Here is a 20657-nt window from a genome sequence, read left to right as displayed (position 1 = left end):
CTGAGTGGGGAAGTTGCTAAGGCTTTTGGGATAAGCCCAGTCAGAGTAGGAGGTCTGTACTAAAATGATTAGCAGTGAAGGCCACAATTTCCAATAGAAGTTAGGCATCTAATTTTCCCAGGCTCTAATTCTAGCCAAAAGAGTTTGCAATGCACAATTTTTAACAGTCAGTCAACTTTCTGTGGCAGCACTAATGCCCCACAGAGATAGTCAGGGCAATTCACCTGTCAGAGCTGACATGCCAGGAGAGCTGGCTGTATTTTAAAGAATCCTTATTGAGGTTACAGGGACAAACCATCATGACGTGTAGAAAGAATACTAAATATGGCAGGCGACCAGCTTGGCTTAACAGTGAAATCCTTGCTGACCTTAAACACGAAAAAGAAGCTTACGAGAAATGGAAGACTGGACAAATGACCAGGGAAGAGTATAAAAATATTGCTCGGGCATGCAGGAGTGAAATCAGGAAAGCCAAATCACACCTGGAGTTGCAGCTAGCAAGAGATGTTAAGAGTAACAAGAAGGGTTTCTTCAGGTATGTTAGCAACAAGAAGAAAGTCAAGGAAAGTGTGGGCCCTTACTGAAGGAGGGAGGCAACCCAGTGACAGAGGATGTGGAAAAAGCTAATGTATTCAATGCTTTTTTTCCGTCTTCACGAACAAGGTCAGCTCCCAGACTGCTGCGCTGGGCAGCACCGCATGAGGAGGAGGTGACCAGCCCTCTCTGGAGAAAGAAGTGGTTCGGGACTATTTAGAAAAGCTGGACGAGCACAAGTCCATGGGGCCAGATGCGTTGCATCCGAGAGTGCTAAAGGAGTTGGCGGATGTGATTGCAGAGCCATTGGCCATCACGTTTGAAAACTCATGGCGATCGGGGGAAGTCCCGGACAACTGGAAAAAGGCTAATGTAGTGCCCATCTTTTAAAAAGGGAAGAAGGAGGATCCTGGGAACTAAAGGCCAGTCAGCCTCACCTCAGTCCCTGGAAAAATCATGGAGCAGGTCCTCAAGGAATCAATTCTGAAGCACTTAGAGGAGAGGAAAGTGATCAGGAACAGTCAGCATGGATTCAGCATGGATTCAAGTCAAGCCTGACTAATCTAATTGCCTTCTATGACGAGATAAGTGGCTCTGTGGGTGAGGGGAAAGCGGTGGACGTGTTGTTCCTTGACTTTAGCAAAGCTTTTGACACGGTCTCCCACACTATTCTTGCCAGCAAGTTAAAGAAGTATGGGCTGGATGAATGGACTATGAGATGGACACAGAGTTGGCTAGATTGTCGGGCTCAACGGGTAGTGATCAATGGCTCCATGTCTAGTTGGCAGCCGGTATCAAGTGGAGTGCCCCAAGGGTCGGTCCTTGGGCCAGTTTTGTTCAGTATCTTCATAAATGATCTGGAGGATGGTGTGGATTGCACCCTCAGCAAGTTTGCAGATGACACTAAACTGGGAGGAGAGGTAGATATGCTGGAGGGTAGGGATAGGATACAGAGGGACCTAGACAAATGAGAGGATTGGGCCAAAAGAAATCTGATGAGGTTCAACAAGGACAAGTGCAGAGTCCTGCACTTAGGACGGAAGAATCCCATGCACTGCTACAGACTAGGGACCGAATGGCTCGGCAGTAGTTCTGCAGAAAAGGACCGAGGGGTGACAGTGGACGAGAAGCTGGATATGAGTCAACAGTGTGCCCTTGTTGCCAAGAAGGCCAATGGCATTTTGGGATGTATATGTAGGGGCATTGCCAGCAGATCGAGGGTCGTGACTATTCCCCTCTATTCGACACTGGTGCGGCCTCATCTGGAGTACTGTGTCCAGTTTTGGGCCCCACACTGCAAGAAGGATGTAGAAAAATTGGAAAACATCCAACGGAGGGCAACAAAAATGATTAGGGGACTGGAACACATGACTTATGAGGAGAGGCTGAGGGAAGTGGGATTGTTTAGTCTGCGGAAGAGAGGAATGAGGGGGGATTTGATAGCTGCTTTCAACTACCTGAAAGGGGGTTCCAAAGAGGATGGATCTAGACTGTTCTCAGTGGTAGCAGAGGACAGAACAAGGAGTAATGGTCTCAAGTTGCAGTGGGGGAGGTTTAGGTTGGATATTAGGAAAATCTTTTTCACTAGGAGAGTGGTGAAACACTGGAATGGGTTACCTAGGGAGGTGGTGGAATCTCCTTCCTTTGACGTTTTTAAGGTCAGGCTTGACAAAGCCCTGGCTGGGATGATTTAGTTGGGGATTGGTCCTGCTTTGAGCAGGGGGTTAGACTAGATGACCTCCTGAGGTCCCTTCCAAACCTGCTATTCTTTGATTCTAATTGTATGCCAGGAAGACAGAACCTCACTGATGGGACTCTGAACATTTCTGAAGGTTTTCTTCACAAGAGGAAGAAACACAATTAAAAAAAAAACACTTAAGATTCTGGAGCACAATTCTGCAGCAGAGAGACAGACTAGGCAGCAAGTTCCTTAGCCGCATGATTCATGCAATAGGCCCTGATCATGACATTTTAACATAAAAAAGCAAGCTAACAGCTAGAATTACCTTTCCTTTCTCTTGGATCCTTTTCTGTACCTCTGAGACTGGTACATCAACATAGATCACCAAATGAGGTGGCAGAAATTCACAGATACTGATGCCCTTGACTTCATTATAATGATCAACACCTAAAAAACAAAAATAGAGCAGGGAATTCCTTAAATAGAAATACATAACCATCTGTATTCACCATATATGTAATGAAGCTCAAGAACATACAGAAAAGAAACGATTTGATTTTGATCACCATCATCCCATCCACCAGGTAAATGATCAACACAGCCTCTTGAAAGGATTCTGTTAGCATTTGTAACTGCATTTCATTTTCAGAAGAGTCTGTCTGCCCAGTAGAAGTGTTTATGAAGTCTTACCTCTCTGCAAAGATTTCAGCTGGAATACACATTTCAGGTTGGGTTTTTATCCCAAGCAAGGGGATTTAGCAAATTTAAAGCTGAAATAGCCTTATAGAAATAGAAAATAAGCAACAAACAACATTATAGGGTAGTTTACTTCCGACTTAAATGTCGCCAGATTCACTGAGGTCAATGTTATTAACAGGAAGTGCCTCAGCCCAACAAGCCACAAATCCCAGTTCCCTTTAATTATTTTGCATTAGCCATTTTGCCCCCTAACCCTCCCTCCTTTCATGAACTTGCAGAAAGGTGACCCTTCCCCCAACCTGCACAGGTAGGTTCTTATATAAACAGCAGAGGGCACTGGCAGAGGCAGCTGTAGAGACTGCCTGAAGGCTGCAGGCTGCTACTTCCAATAGCCACAGTATGAGGAAAGCTGCACCCACTGACAACATGGCAGCGGGGCAAAGCGGGTTCTAGGGAGTCTAGGGAAGAAACGGAGGAATAACCACGTCACGTCACTTCACTTCACAAAAACCCCATCCTATCCCATCTCAAAGAAATCTGAGGGGAAGTGTGAGAGGCACATCTGCCCTCCCACAACACACCTCCCCACCCCCGCCAACAGGGACGTCTCGGAGGAAGGGAAATGTTGTCAGGGTGCCCAACACCTGAGTGCACTGAGCTGTGAGCTCAGTGTTCCCTCCCACTACAGTCCGTGGAGCCCCGACTCTCTACTGCAGTGGTTCTCAACTTATTACACATTGTTGGCTGCAGATGCAGCCCACAATTTGTTACTCAGGCCACAGAGGCCAGCTGGCTACCCTGGACCCTGGAGCTTGCAGGGCCGGGCAGCTGCCTCAACCCCAACCCAGCTGTGCTGGGCAGTGGGACAGCCCGGCCCACTCTGCGCCAGGCAGCCGGGAACCTGGCGGACCCCAGCACGCGGGCCGGCCTTCAGCACACACCTGAGCTGGGTCACAACTTTGAGCTAATTGGGCGGCATGCAGTCCACGGGCAGCGGGTTGAGAACTGCTGCTCTAGTGCTACTTTCCCAACAGCTCTGTGCTCTCCCATTGGGAAAGAAGTTAGACCGGGTGGTGATTACCCAGGTTAAGCACCTGATCTAGCTTAGTCCACGTGTAAGCATTCCCACAATGAAGCCATACTATGCCCTCAGACTTTCTACACTTGCCCTTGCAGGTCTAGGGGCATAGCCCAGGGTTCTTTGTGCAGAGAAGCTTTAGGGTTCTTCCCCAGGCCATTGTGGGAGAATCTGTACTTTGCAAAGAACTGTTGGAAGGCATGGGAGAACTATCTACACTTGAATGATCTTGCCTGCATCCTCACAGCAAAATTGATGGATTCCAGCCAGAGTTAAAGTGGAACCTGGGCTCTAACGCACAGCCACAGTCAAGTAAATTAGCCTGGGCTTAAAGCACCTCCAAACCTGTTTTTTTTCCTGTGTGGATGGTTGGGTGGAGGATGACTAGTTAAAACCCAGATTCAGCCTGCAGTAAAAAAAGACCCTCTGGGTATGTGTACACTGCAGTTAAACACCCGCGGCTGGCCTGGGTCAGCTGACTCGGGCTTATGGGGCTCAGGCTATAGCACTGTTTAACTGCACTGCAGACGTTCAGGCTCGGGCTGGAGTCTGGGCCCCTCTCCCTTCACTCAAACCATGACCAAGGTCTTAGGGCACAACCAGAAATAACCATCCATGAACAGATTTCTATGCCAATCTTTTCTTCTGTAGTAGATTTTTCAACTGTAGCCCAGAATGCCTCCATTAAATTCATCTTTAGTGCCGTTCCAATAAAGTCAGTGGAAATTAAGGGTGAATTTGGCTACATATATTTTATTGTGTTCTATCTAAACCAAATAGTTGGAGATATTTCCAGTTTTGCAAGTTGATCTTTAGCACCATTGATACCGGTCTTTACTGGGATGTCCATATTTATGGTTAGTACAGTATTTCTTGTTTAAGGAGATCAGTATTGCTGGATGTTTCTTAACAGATTAGTTGCTTCCTATAAAAGAAGATTTATGCACAAGGGTGTGTTCCTAAACAAGATATTATTGTTCTAAGCTCCTGAGCATGATCAACATGAGTCATTAGAGCAACACAGTGGGTTGTAACTAACTTTCTATTATAAGCCTTATTTTGACACACATCTTTCTTCACAAAATTCCTCCAAACAAATCCATTCAGCATGAAATTTCTCCTCTATGGTTGTGACACTAAGCACCACTTTATTCACACCCTACACGCTATTGTAATAATCTTTGTACATAATATGCCTTGTGTATTACCATTTTGTATCATGTATGTACATGGTGGGTATTAAGAGATATGGACACATGCAGGAATAACTAAAATATTTAAGACAGGTATGTAAGGGGAGTTGTTAAACGGGTCAATCCTAAGCAAAGGAACATGTGTTCCTCCTCAATTTTACGTATAAGCAGCAAACAGACATCAAACTAATGAGGGATGGAAGCAAACTTCACACTAGCAAGTGGGGGAGAAGACAACATGGCATCTACACCAAGCAGGAGAGAGAAGCTTGGTCTCAAAGAAGTCATTTCAAAGATTTACTGGTCTATAAAGACGGGGGGCTGAATCTCAAGTGGTAAGCAACTAAGTCAACTGATCGCATGCAACATTACTGTAGTGTAAGTGTACAAAGTAAGGTCTTCTCTCAAAGCAAATGCCACACTAGTGATTAATATCACTGTGGGTATGTCTACACTATGAAATTAGGTCGATTTTAAAGCAGTCGATTGCATATGTCCACACTAAGCGCATTAAGTCGGCGGAGTGCATCCTCACTACTGTGGCTAGCATTGACTTACAGAGCGGTGCACTGTTGGTAGCTATCCCACAGTTCCCGCAGTCTGTGTCACCCACTGGAATTCTGGGTTAAGCTCCCAATGCCTGATGGGGCAAAAACATTGTCACGGGTGGTTTTGGGTACATGTAGTCAGTCACCCCCTCCCTCCATGAAAGCAACAGCAGACAATTGTTTCGTACCTTTTTTCCTGGTTTACCCATGCAGATGCCATACCACAGCAAGCATGGAGCTCACTCAGCTCACCGTCACCGCTGCTGTTGTGGGCAAGTCTACTGTGGGGGGCTGCTGTGATCCAAGTAGCCAATGCAATCATTGACGTTCTGTTATCAAGGGTAATGACTCTGGGAAATGTGTGGGCCTTTTTAGATTGTAGGTGCATCATATTCCTGTCCTTTGTCACTGGTGAAGACGTCTTGCAGCCATACATTCCAGTCCAGTCAGCGCTGTAAACACCACATAGCACTTCTGTGGTTGACACATGTAACGGCTCCAGGGCTCTTGCTCTTTTGCCTTGTCCGAGGTACCTTGCCCTTCCAGGACCTCCAAGCATTCGACACAGAAACACCTGCAGCAGCTGGCATTGCTACACAGCAGCAGCTCCTGGGTGCCTTCGCAGCAGACGGTGCAGTAGGACTGCTAGCCGTCCTCGTCCATGGTGTACGGCTCCACCGCTTCCGCTGGAACTCTGCTCTCCTGCAACTCTGCAGCAGACGGTGCAGTAGGACTGGTAGCCATCCTTGTTGGACATGTAGCTTGACCGGGGGTTCTGGGAACGTCTTCCCTGCCCGGCTCCTAGCAACCTCCAGGGCATGGTGTATGGCTCCATCGCTTCCGCTGTAACTCTACTCTCCTGCGAGCTGGAGGCTTCTGCCTCAGGCTGCTCTCCCAGCTAGCAGCACCGAGCAGTCGCACCTACCCCAGCCTACCCCTTGCTCCCATGGCTCATGAAGCCTGGACAGTAGTAAGGAGCAGTTCAACTGTAGGCTGAGCAAGTGCAGAATGGTGGTAGAAAGTGCCTTTGGACATTTAAAGCTCGCTGGCGCTGATGGTCAGATCTGAGCACAATCAACATTCCCATTGTTATTGCTGCTTGCTGTGTGCTCCATAATATCTGTGAGAGTAAGGGGGAAATGTTTATGGCGGGGTGGGAGGTTGAGGCAATTCGCCTGCCTGCTGAATACGCGCAGCCAGACACAGGGGGATTAGAAGAGCACAGCAAGGTACACTGCACATCAGAGAGACGTTGAAAAACAGTTTCATGACGGGCCAGGCTTCGGTGTGACAGTTTGTGTGTTTCTCCTTGATACAAACCCACCCCCTTTGTTGATTTTAATTCCCTGTAAGCCAACCACCCTCCCCGCTTCGAAATAAAGAAACTATTGTTTTGAAACCATGCATTCTTTCTTTATTACTTAAAAAAAAAGAAGAGATAATGGACAAGGTAGCCCAGGTGGGGCTTGGAAGGAGGGAAGGACAAGGCCACATTGCTTACTGTAGCCACACTGAAAATCAAACTTTTTGAATGAAAGCCATCTGTTGCTTGGGCCATCCTCTGGAGTGGAGTGGCGTGGCTGGGTGCCCAGAGCCTCCACCCCCCACGTTCTTGGGCGTCTGGGTGAGGAGGCTATGGAACATGGGGAGGAGGGTAGGCAGTTATACAGTTGATGCAGTGAGGGTCTGTGCTCTTGTTGGCTTTCCTGCAGCTCCAACAGACACTTCATGTCCATTTGCTCCCCCAACAGACGCTTCATCATGTCCGTTTGCTTCCCCATTAACGTCAGCATCGCATCCTGCCTCCGCTCTTCGCGCTCACTTAATTCTTTCCTGGCCTCTGCCACTGAATGCCTCCATGCATTAAGCTGTGCCCTATCAGTGCGGGAGGACTGCATGAGCTCGGAAAACATGTCATCGTGAATGCAGTTTTTTCACCTTCTAATCTGCGATAACCTCAGGGATGGAGATGATGGGGGGAGTGTAGAAACATTCTACGATTCTGGGGGGACTGCATGGTCACCTGTGCTGCTGAGTTCGCCACACTGACCAAACAGGAAATTAAATTCAAAAGTTCCCGGGGCTTTTCCTGTGTGCCTGGTTAGTGTATCAGAGTTCAAAGTGCTGTCCAGGGTGGTCACAATGGAGCACTCTGGGATAGCTCCTGGAGGCCAATACCGTCGATTTGTGTCTGCACTACCCCAAGTTTGACCCAGCAAGGTTGATTTTATTTCTACTCCCCTCATCAGGGAGGAGTACAGGAGTTGATTTTAAGATCCTTTTAGGTCGACAGAACGGGGTTGGTTGTATGGACGCAGCCATTTTTAAAATCGACCTAATGCGGCTAAATTTGACCTAACCCCGTAGTGTAGACCAGGGCTATTAAATTTATATATTAACACTACAGAAGGAATTATAGATACTCATTAATATTATGTTTTAAAGCATTGGTTGAACAAAGGAAGCAACAGTTCCCACCCGGACAACAAAGGAAGCAACAGTTCCCACCCGGACAGGAGGGAATGTTACAGCTATTTAAATTAAGTCAGGTCTGCCCAGAAACAATGGAAGCTGCATTTATATAGAGATCAGCAGGGGGATAGGACACTCATAGGATGGGAAAAAGAAAAGGAGGACTTGTGGCACCTTAGAGACTAACAAATTTATTTGAGCATAAGCTTTCGTGAGCTACAGCTCACTTCATCGGATGGGAAAAGAACCCTGAGTATTATCATGCCTCTTGAAACAAAGTCATTGAATGTTTGGTGATATAAGCAAGGACTGAAGCCATCTTTGGCATCCATCACTAGACAGATACAAGGAAATATAGCTCTTACAAGCTGAGAAAGATGGGTCTTTCAACTCTCACTAAATATGAAAAACAGTAAGGCACTGATTCAAACACAGCTATTTAAGTATATAGAGCAGCGTTTCTCAAACGCGTTCCTGACCAAAAAGGGGATTGCCAGCCTATTGTGGGGGGTCACTTGTTGCCACCCTTACTTCTGTGCTACCTTCAGAGGTGGGCAGCGAGAGATCGGTGGCTGCTGGCTGGGCACCCAGCTCTGAAGGCAGTGCCACCGCCAGCAGCGGAGCAGAAGGGTGGCAATACCATATCAATACCACTCTCCACTCTGCCTTCAGAGCTGGACGGCCAAAGAGTAGCTGCTGCTGGCCAGACACCCAACTCTGAAGGCAGTGCTGCCACCAGCAGCAGTGCAGAAGTAAAGGCGGCATATTGAACAGCTGCCAGGGTCTACGACGGATGCTCTGTCCCCCTCAAACTTGAAGAGTTATTCATTGCTGTGAGTAAAACATTCACAGTAAGTTCCCCCCCTCGAAAGTTTCTCACACTCACACACACACACACACACACACACACACCAGAATACATTCCGTGCCTCCCTGTTTGAGTGCCTCTGGTCTAGTACACAGACACTTTGGGGTGTGACCTGCACGCATGAGAACTATGATAGCAAAATATTGTGAGGCACTCAACATTACAGGTAAGAGGTGGAGTACTGAGGCCTCATCTGGAGTACTGTGTCCAGTTTTGGGCCCCACACTTCAAGAAGGATGTGGATAAATTGGAGAGAGTCCAGCGAAGGGCAACAAAAATGATTAGGGGACTGGAACACATGAGTTATGAGGAGAGGCTGAGGGAGCTGGGATTGTTTAGCCTGCAGAAGAGAAGAATGAGGGGGGATTTGATAGCTGCTTTCAACTACCTGAAAGGGGGTTCCAAAGAGGATGGCTCTAGACTGTTCTCAATGGTAGCAGATGACAGAACGAGGAGTAATGGTCTCAAGTTGCAGTGGGGGAGGTTTAGATCGGATATTAGGAAAAACTTTTTCACTAAGAGGGTGGTGAAACACTGGAATGCGTTACCTAGGGAGGTGGTAGAATCTCCTTCCTTAGAGGTTTTTAAGGTCAGGCTTGACAAAGCCCTGGCTGGGATGATTTAACTGGGAATTGGTCCTGCTTTGAGCAGGGGGTTGGACTAGATGACCTTCTGGGGTCCCTTCCAACCCTGATATTCTATGATTCTATGACAACTCTGCACTGGTCTGGACTGCATCCCACAATATGACAGTGGTCTCTTACAACAGGTGATTTTGTTTTTAACTAAATCCGACATGAATGAGACAAGACATTTGAAACATACAGGGTAAGACAGACAAGGGGTTTTCACTTTCCGAAACATCACTTCAGAAACAAATTCCACACTGGTTTAAACAAATTCCAAACTGTACTTGATAAAAACAACCATGCAATAAGAACTGATTTTGGGGAAGGTTTGATGCTTCATTTCAGAGTCATTTCTACAGACTTCTGAATCTTTCAGTAGCCCAGGAGCTCCGCCTTGGAGCTTCTAAGGACCATTCTCAGCTAGTAGGAAATACTCCTACATGGCTCAAGAAGCTGCCTCACTCCTCATAGACTCAAACAAACTTGAAAACCAGAAGGGACCATCATGATCATCTAGTCTGACCTCCTGCACATTGTAGGCCAAGGAACCTCACCCACCCACTCCTGTAATAGACCCCTAACCTCTGGCTGAGTTACTGAAGTCCTCAAATCATGATTTAAAGACTTCAAGTGACAGAGAATTCACCATTTACATTACCTCCAAGTGACCCATGCTCCATAGGAAGGCGAAAGCCCCTCAGGGTCTCTGCCAATCTGACCCAGGGGAAAATTCCTTCCCGACCCAAAACATGGCAATCAGTTAGACCCTGAGCATGTGGGATAAACCCACCACACACATCTGGGAAAGAATTCTCTGTAGTAACTCAGAGCCCTCCCCATCTAGTGTCCCATCACCAGCCGCTGGAGATATTTACTGTTAGCAGTCACAGATTGCCTACAATGAGCATGTATGCAGTTTCATCATACCATTCCCTCCATACACTGATCAAGCTCAGTCTTGACACCAGTTAGGTTTTTTGCCCTCACTGCTCCCCTTGAAAGGCTGTTCCAGAACTTGACTCCTCTGATGTTGAGAAACCATCTAATTTCAAGACTAAACTTGTTAATGGCCAGTTTATAGCCATTTGTTCTTGCGTCCACATTGGTGCTTAACTTAAATAACTCCTCTCCCTCCCTAGCTTTTATCCCTCTGATGTATTTACAGAGAGCAATCATATCTCCCCTCAGCCTTCGTTTGGTTAGGCTAAACAAACCAAGCTCTAAGTCTCCTCTAATAAGGCAGGTTTTCCAGTCCTCAGATCATCCTAGTAGCCTTTTCTGTACCTGTTCCAGTCTGAATTCATCTTTCTTACACACAATATTACAGCTGAAGTCTCACTAGTGTCTTGTATAATGTTACTGATAGTTCCCTGTCTCTACTCATAATAGCACACCTGATGCATCCTAGCACTGCATTAGCCTTTTTCACAGCTGAATCACATTGGTGGCTCATAGTCACCCTGTGATCAACCACTACATCCAGGTCTCTCTCCTCTTCAGTCACTTCCAACTGATAAATCCCCCATTTTATAGCAAAAATTCTTCTTGTTAGTTCAACTTCTGAGTTGAAGCATCTCAATAATTCTATCAGGAGCAGGGAAGGCAGGCACCAAATGCAGCATGGTCAAGTGCACCTAGCAGAGAGCTGGGAGCCAGAAACTCCTGAGTTTTATTCCCAGCTGTGCGACAGTGTGGATTTAATAATCATAGAATCATAGAATATCAGGGTTGGAAGGGACCCCAGAAGGTCATCTAGTCCAACCCCCTGCTCAAAGCAGGACCAATTCCCAGTTAAATCATCCCAGCCAGGGCTTTGTCAAGCCTGACCTTAAAAACCTCTAAGGAAGGAGATTCTACCACCTCCCTAGGTAACGCATTCCAGTGTTTCACCACCCTCTTAGTGAAAAAGTTTTTCCTAATATCCGATCTAAACCTCCCCCACTGCAACTTGAGACCATTACTCCTCGTTCTGTCATCTGCTACCATTGAGAACAGTCTAGAGCCATCCTCTTTGGAACCCCCTTTTAATATTGCATTGTATCTTTCTCCTGCCTGCTGATCACCAAGTTAGCTCTTTCTCCTAATCTACCCCTTTCCCTTTCAGATTTACTCAGGGACTATTTCCATAACAATAGGTTATGATTTCATGAAAGAAAAAAAAAGTAGGGTATCACTGAATCCAGGCAAGACTAAGGGAATAACCACAGCAGAACTGTCCCCTATATGCACTCAGATGTTGTGATAAGAAGTGTGAAAGGAAACATAGAAGAACATCACACCACAGATTAAGAGGCTTGGGTAATCATTAAAAGACTGTAGAAGCAACTTCATTTGATTTGTTAAGAATACCTTTAAACACTCTCACAAGATGGCTTGCCCTTTAAGTGGAATTGGGCATAGCTCGAATCAGCTGGCGTTATGTGGCCAGAGATCAGGTAAATAGCTTGAAGATCACCTGGTCCTCATAAGAGGCAGCAAAAGCACAATTAGGGGGAGAGTTGCAAGGAACAGGAGAGCTTCTGCAGATGTTCCCGAATCAGGGAAAAGAACATAATTGATAGGAAGAACTTGTGTTCAACCATTTTAATGTTAAAGAAATAAAACTGAAGCACTGAACAAAAGGGACTGGAATCCTGCAGCTAGAGAGTTCCTTGGCGTACAGGTCAGTAGCATGGCCCACTGGCTAAATGACACCTTCAGACATTAAGGATTCAGACTTGCTGCCTTTCCATCTGTTTACATGGCCACCATATTCCTCACAGACAGTGTTACAAATTAAGTTTCTTTTTGCAGATAGGAACTTACATCTTTTGTGGATATAGCCTTGTTGAAACATCGCCTCCATGAACACAAAGTCGCTGTAGACGGAGCGTTCCATCACTACACCTTGTCCTATGATTACAAACAGGTTCTAATCATGAAAGGCTCAATAAAACTACGCTGCAACAACATGTCAAGTCATATCTATTAGATAATAAGCAACAGTCAGGCTCTTGTGATTACATCATCTTGGAACACACTCTTCTCTAACCAAGTTAACATACCAAAAGAGTAAAGATTTCACCCCTCAACATAATACCAGGCATAGTTCAAACGAACATACATCTCTAACACTACTGAACATACGTATTGATCGATTCTATTAAGGTTTTTATACCACACCTATCACCATGATATCCAAATGCCTTCCAGTGATGCAATAAGCAATACATCATGAGGAGACCCACATCTGAAATGCAGTTTGTTAAAGTGAAGGCAAGGATATTATTGTTCCTCCTTATAGGAAAGTGCTCTCGTATCTCAAATACGCAAAGGGCACTTAGATACATGTATTTAGCAGGTGAAAGATGGCTGAGTTAATGCTGCTGCTGGAACCTTATAGTTAGGGTAAAAAAGTGGCTATAGAAATAGCAACTTCTTACCTAACCAATCCATTCCTTACTTCTTACCTAACCAATCCATTCGCTTACTTTACACTGATTACAGTAAGATTGTTAATTTTTATCTATGTTAATGAGGCAAATCTGATACAGCGACTGAAAAGGGAGACAGAATCTGTATTCTTGCTGATGTGTGAGCCAGAAACACCACAGCTTAACTTTCAGGTTCCAGGTCAAGCTTGCAGGACTGGATGTTAGAAAAATCACTTTTTTTGCCCCCTAAGCTTCCAGATCAATTCTGCTTAGTCACAGAGTGGCCACAGGTATGGGGCCTTACAAGACAATGTGCATTTTTATCCTGCAAGATGACTATACAATTTGAGTTATGTATTTTTCGACTTTGATTTTAACTGTGCCACCTTAATTATTATATTCAAAAAGCCACATTAACATTTCTAAGTGCAGTTTCCTCTGGAAAATTCTGCCAAGCTGACCTGACAGATTACCAATGTAACTCTGCCCTCCCTCTGAAAGAACTAATGAAGCTCACCATCACAGTGTGATGCCTTTTAGACAGGTATAATCAAAAACAACATAGAAAAACATTATTCAGAATATACATTAACAATAGAACTGTTATTTTGTTTTTTAATAATTCGGAAGGTTTCTCATTTTTGAACACTACTTTATAAAAAGGACTATTCAAAAAACTAATGGAATAACGAGATTTTATATTTTAAAATACAGCTATGGGGGGTAGCCAAACTGTTAAAGGCAGCTTAATCATTTTAACAACTCTAGAACCCAAATTCACCAATTAATTTTGAAACCAAACTTAACCTGTAGACAGGAGGAGCTCCAGTGCGTCAGAATACTGTAAAACACGGTTACTGTACAACCAGGCTTGTAGGCGATATGAATTTCCATCAGGACATTTAGGATCATTGTAAAATTTCTCTAGACTACAATGGCCATTAAATTTCTCATCAAGTAGTGTTCCATCTCCTGTGACCCTGTCCAAATAATGGGCATCTGCTTCTGGGAAATACTGCATACCTGAGACAAAGAGGAATCAAGATCATAAAATTGTTTGGTTTAAACTGGACATTTCCTATTCATTTTAGTTATTTTTAAAACTGTAGTTTAAAGTGAAATTATTTTATTTACAAGCATGCATAACTCATCTCCACAAGTTCTGAGCAAAATATTACTATACAATGTTCTCCAATGAATTTCACCATGCCATCATGATTAGAGATGCACAACCAAGTTAAAAACTATATCTTTCAATTTCTTCTTCCTTCTTCAAAATGGCCTCTAAACTGTTGTTCTGAGCAGCCACTTCCCTCTCCAAAGTTCTTATAACCCCACTCTGTTGCTGCAAGAACATTTTTACTGCAGTGTAACCTAGGACAACCTACTGAGAAAACTCCCACTAACTTCATTAGGGTCAGGATTTCTTCCATCAACACCCCTACAACTGCCCACACATTTGGAAAACGTGACATCCAGAAATCCCAGTTTGCTATATATTTGGTATTCTCGTTGCTGGTCAAACCACTACATTAACTATGGCAGCAAAGAATTATTTGAGCCACCCCAAATCACTGATACTTGATGAATCAGTGCCTTTGCTTGTACAAGGATTGCAATAATGTGTTATGTTCCATAAAAAGAATCAGCCATACCTAGCTTTTCTGCTATTTGTTGTGCAAGTTTGCCCTTCCCAGAAGATAAATTGCCATCCACAGTAAAGATTTTGCTGTATTTATTGAACTTTTTAGTAGATCTCTCTCCCAGCATATAAGCCAACCAGCCATACCGCAACTTCTGCTGAGAGCTCACGTGAATTTTTGCCTGCAAGAAAACAACCACCAAACTAATGAATTCAAGTTGTTGATTTTAACATAATATTTATATTAATACAATGACCTAGAGGCCCCAATCAGGATCAATGCCTACATTAGTATGTATAGCGCCTAACACAATTCAAGGCATCATTGGAGAGTTTACAGTTTTAGGACCTGACCTTGTAATCAGATCCATGAGAGTACAACCATGTGCCCTGCAGATCTGATTGTAGAATCAGGATCTATGAAATGATTAAATTTGTTTAACTGTAGCGTAACCCAGGAAGTGAAGAAAATAGTATTTAATAGAAATAACGAATGATTTAAAGTGATTCAATATGTTACCACAAAATAGAACTTGGCCAGAAGGATTGATATCCCTGGTCTAAAAAGTGCCAAAGATCTTTAATGACTTATTTTAAGGGACAATTAATTCACTAATAATTTTATACATATCTATGTCCACTACTCAGTTTAAGGCCAGAAGAGACCATCCTGATCATCTTGACGGATCTTCTGCTTACCAGACCATAGAATCTCACACAGTAATTTCTGCATCTGTTGAGCCAGAGCATATATTTCAGAAATATATACAAATTTGTTTTAAAGATTTCAAGCAACAGAGAAACCACCACATCCCTAGATAAGCTGTTCTAATGGTCAATTTGCTCCCAATTTCTACTCCAAAATTGTCAAGCTCCAACTTCCAACCATTGGATCACCTTATGTGCCTTTTTCTGCTAGATTAAAGGGCCATCTATTAACAAAAATTGCTTCTCCGTGTTCATACCAGCAGAAAATGATCAAGTCACCTCTTGACCTTCCTTTGGCTAAACTAAATACAATGAGAGACTAAGGAAACTCAATCTAAGGCAGGGTTCCAGATCTCTAATGATTCTTGGAGTGCTTGTTGAACCCATTCCAATCTTTCCAATTCCCTTTTGAAGTGTGGACATCAAGACTGGACACAGCATTCTAGTAATGCTCTCATTGGTACTACATACAGAGGTAATACCTAGAGCCATGGAAATCTATGGGTATCCACTTTATATCTGTGGACCATTTCTGTGGATAACAGCACGGATGTGAATACAAATTTTGTATCCGCGCAGGGCTCTGACGGTAAGAGCCGGGCAAGCAGTTAGGAGGAACTGCGGCAAAGGGACACTAGTTGGGTGGGCTGCTTGAGCCCCATGCCCAGGGCAGGTGGAGCGGTCTGCCGTGGGTCCCCACAGCTCCCCGCCCGGCAATTACTGTGGCCGGGCTGTGACTCAGAGTCCCCCCTCCCCACCGCCGGAGCAGGGAGAGCTGTGCTAGCAGCTGTGGGGAATCTGGGTTCCTCCACCTGCCCTGGGTGGAGGAGATGGGGGGCAGGGACATTGGGTGGCGGAGGGTCCGCAACTCTGCGTGGGCTCCCTACAGCTGCCCGCAGCTCTCCCCGACCGGGCTCCGGCTGGGGGATGCCTGGGAGCCTCAGCCCAGCCCCCAGTGTTGAGCCCTGCAAATCCGCAGATATCCGCAAAAATTATTTGCGGATAGCAGATTGGATGCGGATACACATTTGTGTATCCGCGCAGGGCTCTAGTAATACCAATTCCATATTCCCACTTGCTATTCCCCTGTTTATATATCAAAGGATCATCTTTACCAAGCTACAGAACATCACTGGGAGCTCTTGTTCAATTGGTTATCTACCATGACCCATAAGTACTTTTCAGAATCAATGCATTCCAGGATACAGTACCCTTTATCTTGTAAGTGTGACTTATACTTTTTGTTTCTAGTGGTCAAACACTTCATATGACTGTTCTAAAACATGTGTTCTTCAATTGATCCCTTTTCCAATGAATCTAGATTACTCTGTATAACTGACCCAGTCCCCATCATTATTTACCACTCGACCAATAAGAACAACATCTGCAAACTTTACCAACAATGATTTTAAATTTCTCCCAGGCCACTAACAAAAGCTTCAGCGGGACCTGCTAAAAATACCTCCACTGGATGATGATTCCCCACATACAATTATTTTGTGATTGGTCAGTTAACCAGTTTCCAATCCACGTAACATGAGCTACATTGCTATGCTAGTGCTATGTAAGCGATCATATTCTATGCAACAGCATGTCCACTTTTAGAGATTTACAATTAAACTGAAGGGATCAGCCTGCACAGTCTCATAATGTCCATTCTGAACAGCTTTTTCCCCCTATAGAGGTAAGCAAAACATCACTAGTTTTTTCATCATCATCAAAAAGAATCGGCAAGAAGATTGTGTATTTAGACTGGTAAAAATGAACAACATTTTTGCAAGACTGAGCTCTTAAATGTAGAGTTCAGGCTACTCTCAAACAATAAAGAAAATAAACAGCGCTTTACTAATCTATAGTAGCCTCCACCCAAAGCTTTCTAAGTGCCTTCTAAATATGGGTGAATCAAGCCTCAAGTCTTTGGAAGAGTACTGTAGTAGTGTATCAGGGACTCCATTGTCCAGAAAAAAAAATGTGCTGGAGTGCTGAAATAACTTGTGAAAGGAAACCTGTGTCAGAACAAAGAGCAGAATGCCGATTTTCTGACTCCCAGCCCTGTGCCTTAATAACAAAACCATTCTTCCTGTCCAAGTGATCTGCCAATGATTACGTGTAACATGTAGCCAAATTGTTAGAAAACACAAGGAATGTCTTCAGATTTGTAATGAATTCCAGGTTAGAATATGAATTAAGTTCACCTAGATGTGTGCGTGCATAGATATATATACATAAATAAAATGTGGCTACCAAACATGAATTTTATAAAGAATCTTCATGTCACGTTTTTCACTCTGAACCCTTGCAAAAGGTCGAGTTGCATCACTTCTGTGGTATCCCGTCACTTGTGACAGCAAGATGCAGTACCGATCCAGTACTTCTCCCCAGGATTATTACTAAACACAGCTTGAGGTAACATTTGAAGGCTACAAGAAGTCATAGAATTTAAGGCCGAACGGACTAGTCCCACTTCCTGTAGATCACAGATCACCACCATGACCTAGCCCCTGCACATTAAACCCAGCCACCAAAATGAGACCTAAGCATTACAGGCTACACTAGACTATTACGTGCCACAGGCGGAGCGCAGCAGGGACCAAGCTGCACCAGTGCCCGAGGCCCCCCTCAATGGCAGGAATTTCTCCCCAGATGATCCTAGCAAGCGACCCACACCCCACGCTGCAGCGGAAGGTGGGAACCCGCCAAGGCCTCTGCCAGTCTCTCCTGGGGGAAACTCCCCCCCGCCCCGCAGGGGGATCGGTCAGACCCTGAGCACGGGAGCTGGCCCCGGCCTGCCAGGCGCTGCACAGCGCCCAGTCCCCCGGCCAGGGTCCGCCCTAGGGCGCGGAAGGCCACAAGCCCGCCGCTCCGTTCGGCCAGCGGGAGGCCGCCTCACCACTCGCAGGGCGCCGAGCCCCGGGCGGCCCCGAACGGCCGCAGCCCCCGGGCGGGCGAGCTTCCCCAGCCGCAAGGACATCGCGGACCCAGCACAGCAGCGGGAGGACGCCCTTCCGCTGAGACCGACACGACGCCACCAGCAGAAGGACCCTCAAGGGGGGCCTAACCGGCTGCCCGCGCGGAGATGACGTCAGAGGACCCGGTGCATAGGTAACTGCGGCGAGCGCCTGAGTGGAGAGGGCGAGTTGGGGCGAGGCGCCTGCTCTCAGTCCCCCCTCTGCTTGGTTCCTCTCTCCTGAGCGGCCCCTCGCCGCCACGGGGAGTGCCCCGTTCGGCCGGGCGTGGGGAGCTCCGGGCCCCACGGCGCCACCCGGGAGCCCGTGCCCGAGCATGGCCCCTCTCTGCGGGCTGGAAGGGTGACCCAGGCCCTCAGAGGCCCAGGTTCAAGTCCCTGCTTTGCCACAGACTCCCCCTGTGACCTCGGCCAAAGCACCAGTCTCTCTGTGCCTCAGTTTCCCCAAGTGCCCCGTGGGGACAGCGGCATTGTTGCCCTGCCTCATGGGGGGAGGGAATGATTCAAAAGCAGGGAGGGCTCAGCTGCTATGCTGATGGGGCTGGATAAAGCACCTGTGGGACGGGGTGTAATGATCGCCATGCACTCCCTAGGTCACCGCAGGAGAGATGAGCAACCCACTTCACTTGCCAGCGAGGGGTAGCTCAGCTGTAGGGCCACCCGTTATTTGTTAACCCTGAGGACATGCATGGCTCTGCACATAACAAAGGGCAAATAAGGGCCCTGCCATGTCTTCAGAGAGCTTACTTGCTATCGCCACTGTCCTGCAATCAGCTCCATAGGGGAGCCCCTCTGCCCCCCCGGACCCACCCTGTTACCGTTTGAAATAAGTGGTGCTCTGCACGAGTACAGGTGTCTGCCTGCCCATTGCTCTAGGCAGCTGTAACCAATGTTAATTCCCAAACTATCTTCACTGTTTAACACTTAAAGTGCAGACAGGCTACCCCAAACAACGCAGACACCTTGCATACAGTATTAAAGAAAAATAAAGCTATGGCAATCACCATTGGTTAAGTATTCAAGTCTGACACCATACTTAATACATTCAATTCACTAGGGGGGGGTTGGTGTGACAAGCTACACAAGGATTGGTTTCAGAGTAGCAGCCGTGTTAGTCTGTATTCGCAAAAAGAAAAGGAGGACTTGTGGCACTTTAGAGACTAACCAGTTTATCTAAACATAAGCTTTCGTGAGCTACAGCTCACTTCATCGGATGCATACTGTGGAAACTGCAGAAGACATTATATACACAGAGACCATGAAACAATACCTCCTCCCACCCCACTCTCCTGCTGGTAATAGCTTATCTAAAGTGATCACTCTCCTTACAATGTACATGATAATCAAGGAGGGCCATTTCCAGCACAAATCCAGGTTTTCTCAACCCCCCACCCCCATACACACACAAACTCACTCTCCTGCTGGTAACAGCCCATCCAAAGCGACCACTCTCCCCACAATGTGCACGATAATCAAGGTGGGCCATTTCCAGCACAAATCCAGGTCTTCTCACCCCACCCCACCCCCCCCCACACAAACTCACTCTCCTGCTGGTAATAGCTCATCCAAACTGACCACTCTCCTTACAATGTGTATGATAATCAAGGTGGGCCATTTCCAGCATAAATCCAAGTTTAACCAGAACGTCTGAGGGGAGCGGGATAGGAAAAAACAAGGGGAAATAGGCTACCTTGCATAATGACTTAGCCACTCCCAGTCTCTATTTAAGCCTAAATTAATAGTATCCAATTTGCAAATGAATTCCAATTCAGCAGTTTCTCGCTGGAGTCTGGATTTGAAGTTTTTTTGTTGTAAGATAGCGACCTTCATGTCTGTAATTGCGTGACCAGAGAGATTGAAGTGTTCTCCGACTGGTTTAGGCAAGGATTGCCAGACAGTAAAAAGAAACGTGTCAGGTTATCTGTCAGAGGTAGATACAATCAACACAGGACAGAGCTACGTGCCCATTTCTTTATCATTACTGTCCATTCCTGTTCGGTGGCAAGTTCCTGCACAGTGTGATGCCATCTTTGCCATGTATCTCCTGTTTCCTAGGATTAGGCACAGGTTTTCCCACCAAGGCGTGGACTGGTTGTGTACCCACATACTTGTATTGTAGCATTTAGTGTTGTAAATAAAGGAAGATACAGTGGAAAGGATACATAGTTCTTATCTTTTTGGGGGGGACCCTGCATGCGGGGGCATGCACAGGAATAAAAATTTGGCC

General features: G+C 45.9%; 1 protein-coding gene across 5 annotated transcripts in view; it reads right to left on the bottom strand.

Annotated features, from left to right (window-relative positions):
* The window catches only part of NDUFA10 (NADH:ubiquinone oxidoreductase subunit A10), an 82236-nt gene extending 63716 nt beyond the window's left edge, over nt 1–18520 (bottom strand). The window contains exons 1-5 of one of the 5 annotated variants that reach the window (XM_073306825.1): nt 18356–18520; nt 14771–14939; nt 13923–14138; nt 12508–12594; nt 2541–2662 (exon numbers count right to left, since the gene is read on the bottom strand). In XM_073306825.1, coding sequence (XP_073162926.1) covers nt 2541–2662; nt 12508–12594; nt 13923–14138; nt 14771–14939; nt 18356–18436 — 675 coding nt within the window. In that variant the 5' untranslated portion in view covers nt 18437–18520. Of the gene's footprint in view, nt 1–2540; nt 2663–12507; nt 12595–13922; nt 14139–14770; nt 14940–17709; nt 18321–18355 lie in introns of those variants that run through there. The other 4 variants (XM_073306822.1, XM_073306824.1, XM_073306821.1 and 1 more) reach the window with 4 other exon arrangements.
* Nucleotides 18521–20657: the final 2137 nt, after the last annotated feature.

This window comes from Lepidochelys kempii, chromosome 11 (genome assembly GCF_965140285.1).
Source record: "Lepidochelys kempii isolate rLepKem1 chromosome 11, rLepKem1.hap1, whole genome shotgun sequence".
Taxonomy (NCBI): domain Eukaryota; kingdom Metazoa; phylum Chordata; order Testudines; family Cheloniidae; genus Lepidochelys; species Lepidochelys kempii.
This window is presented reverse-complemented; position numbering and strand designations above follow the sequence as displayed.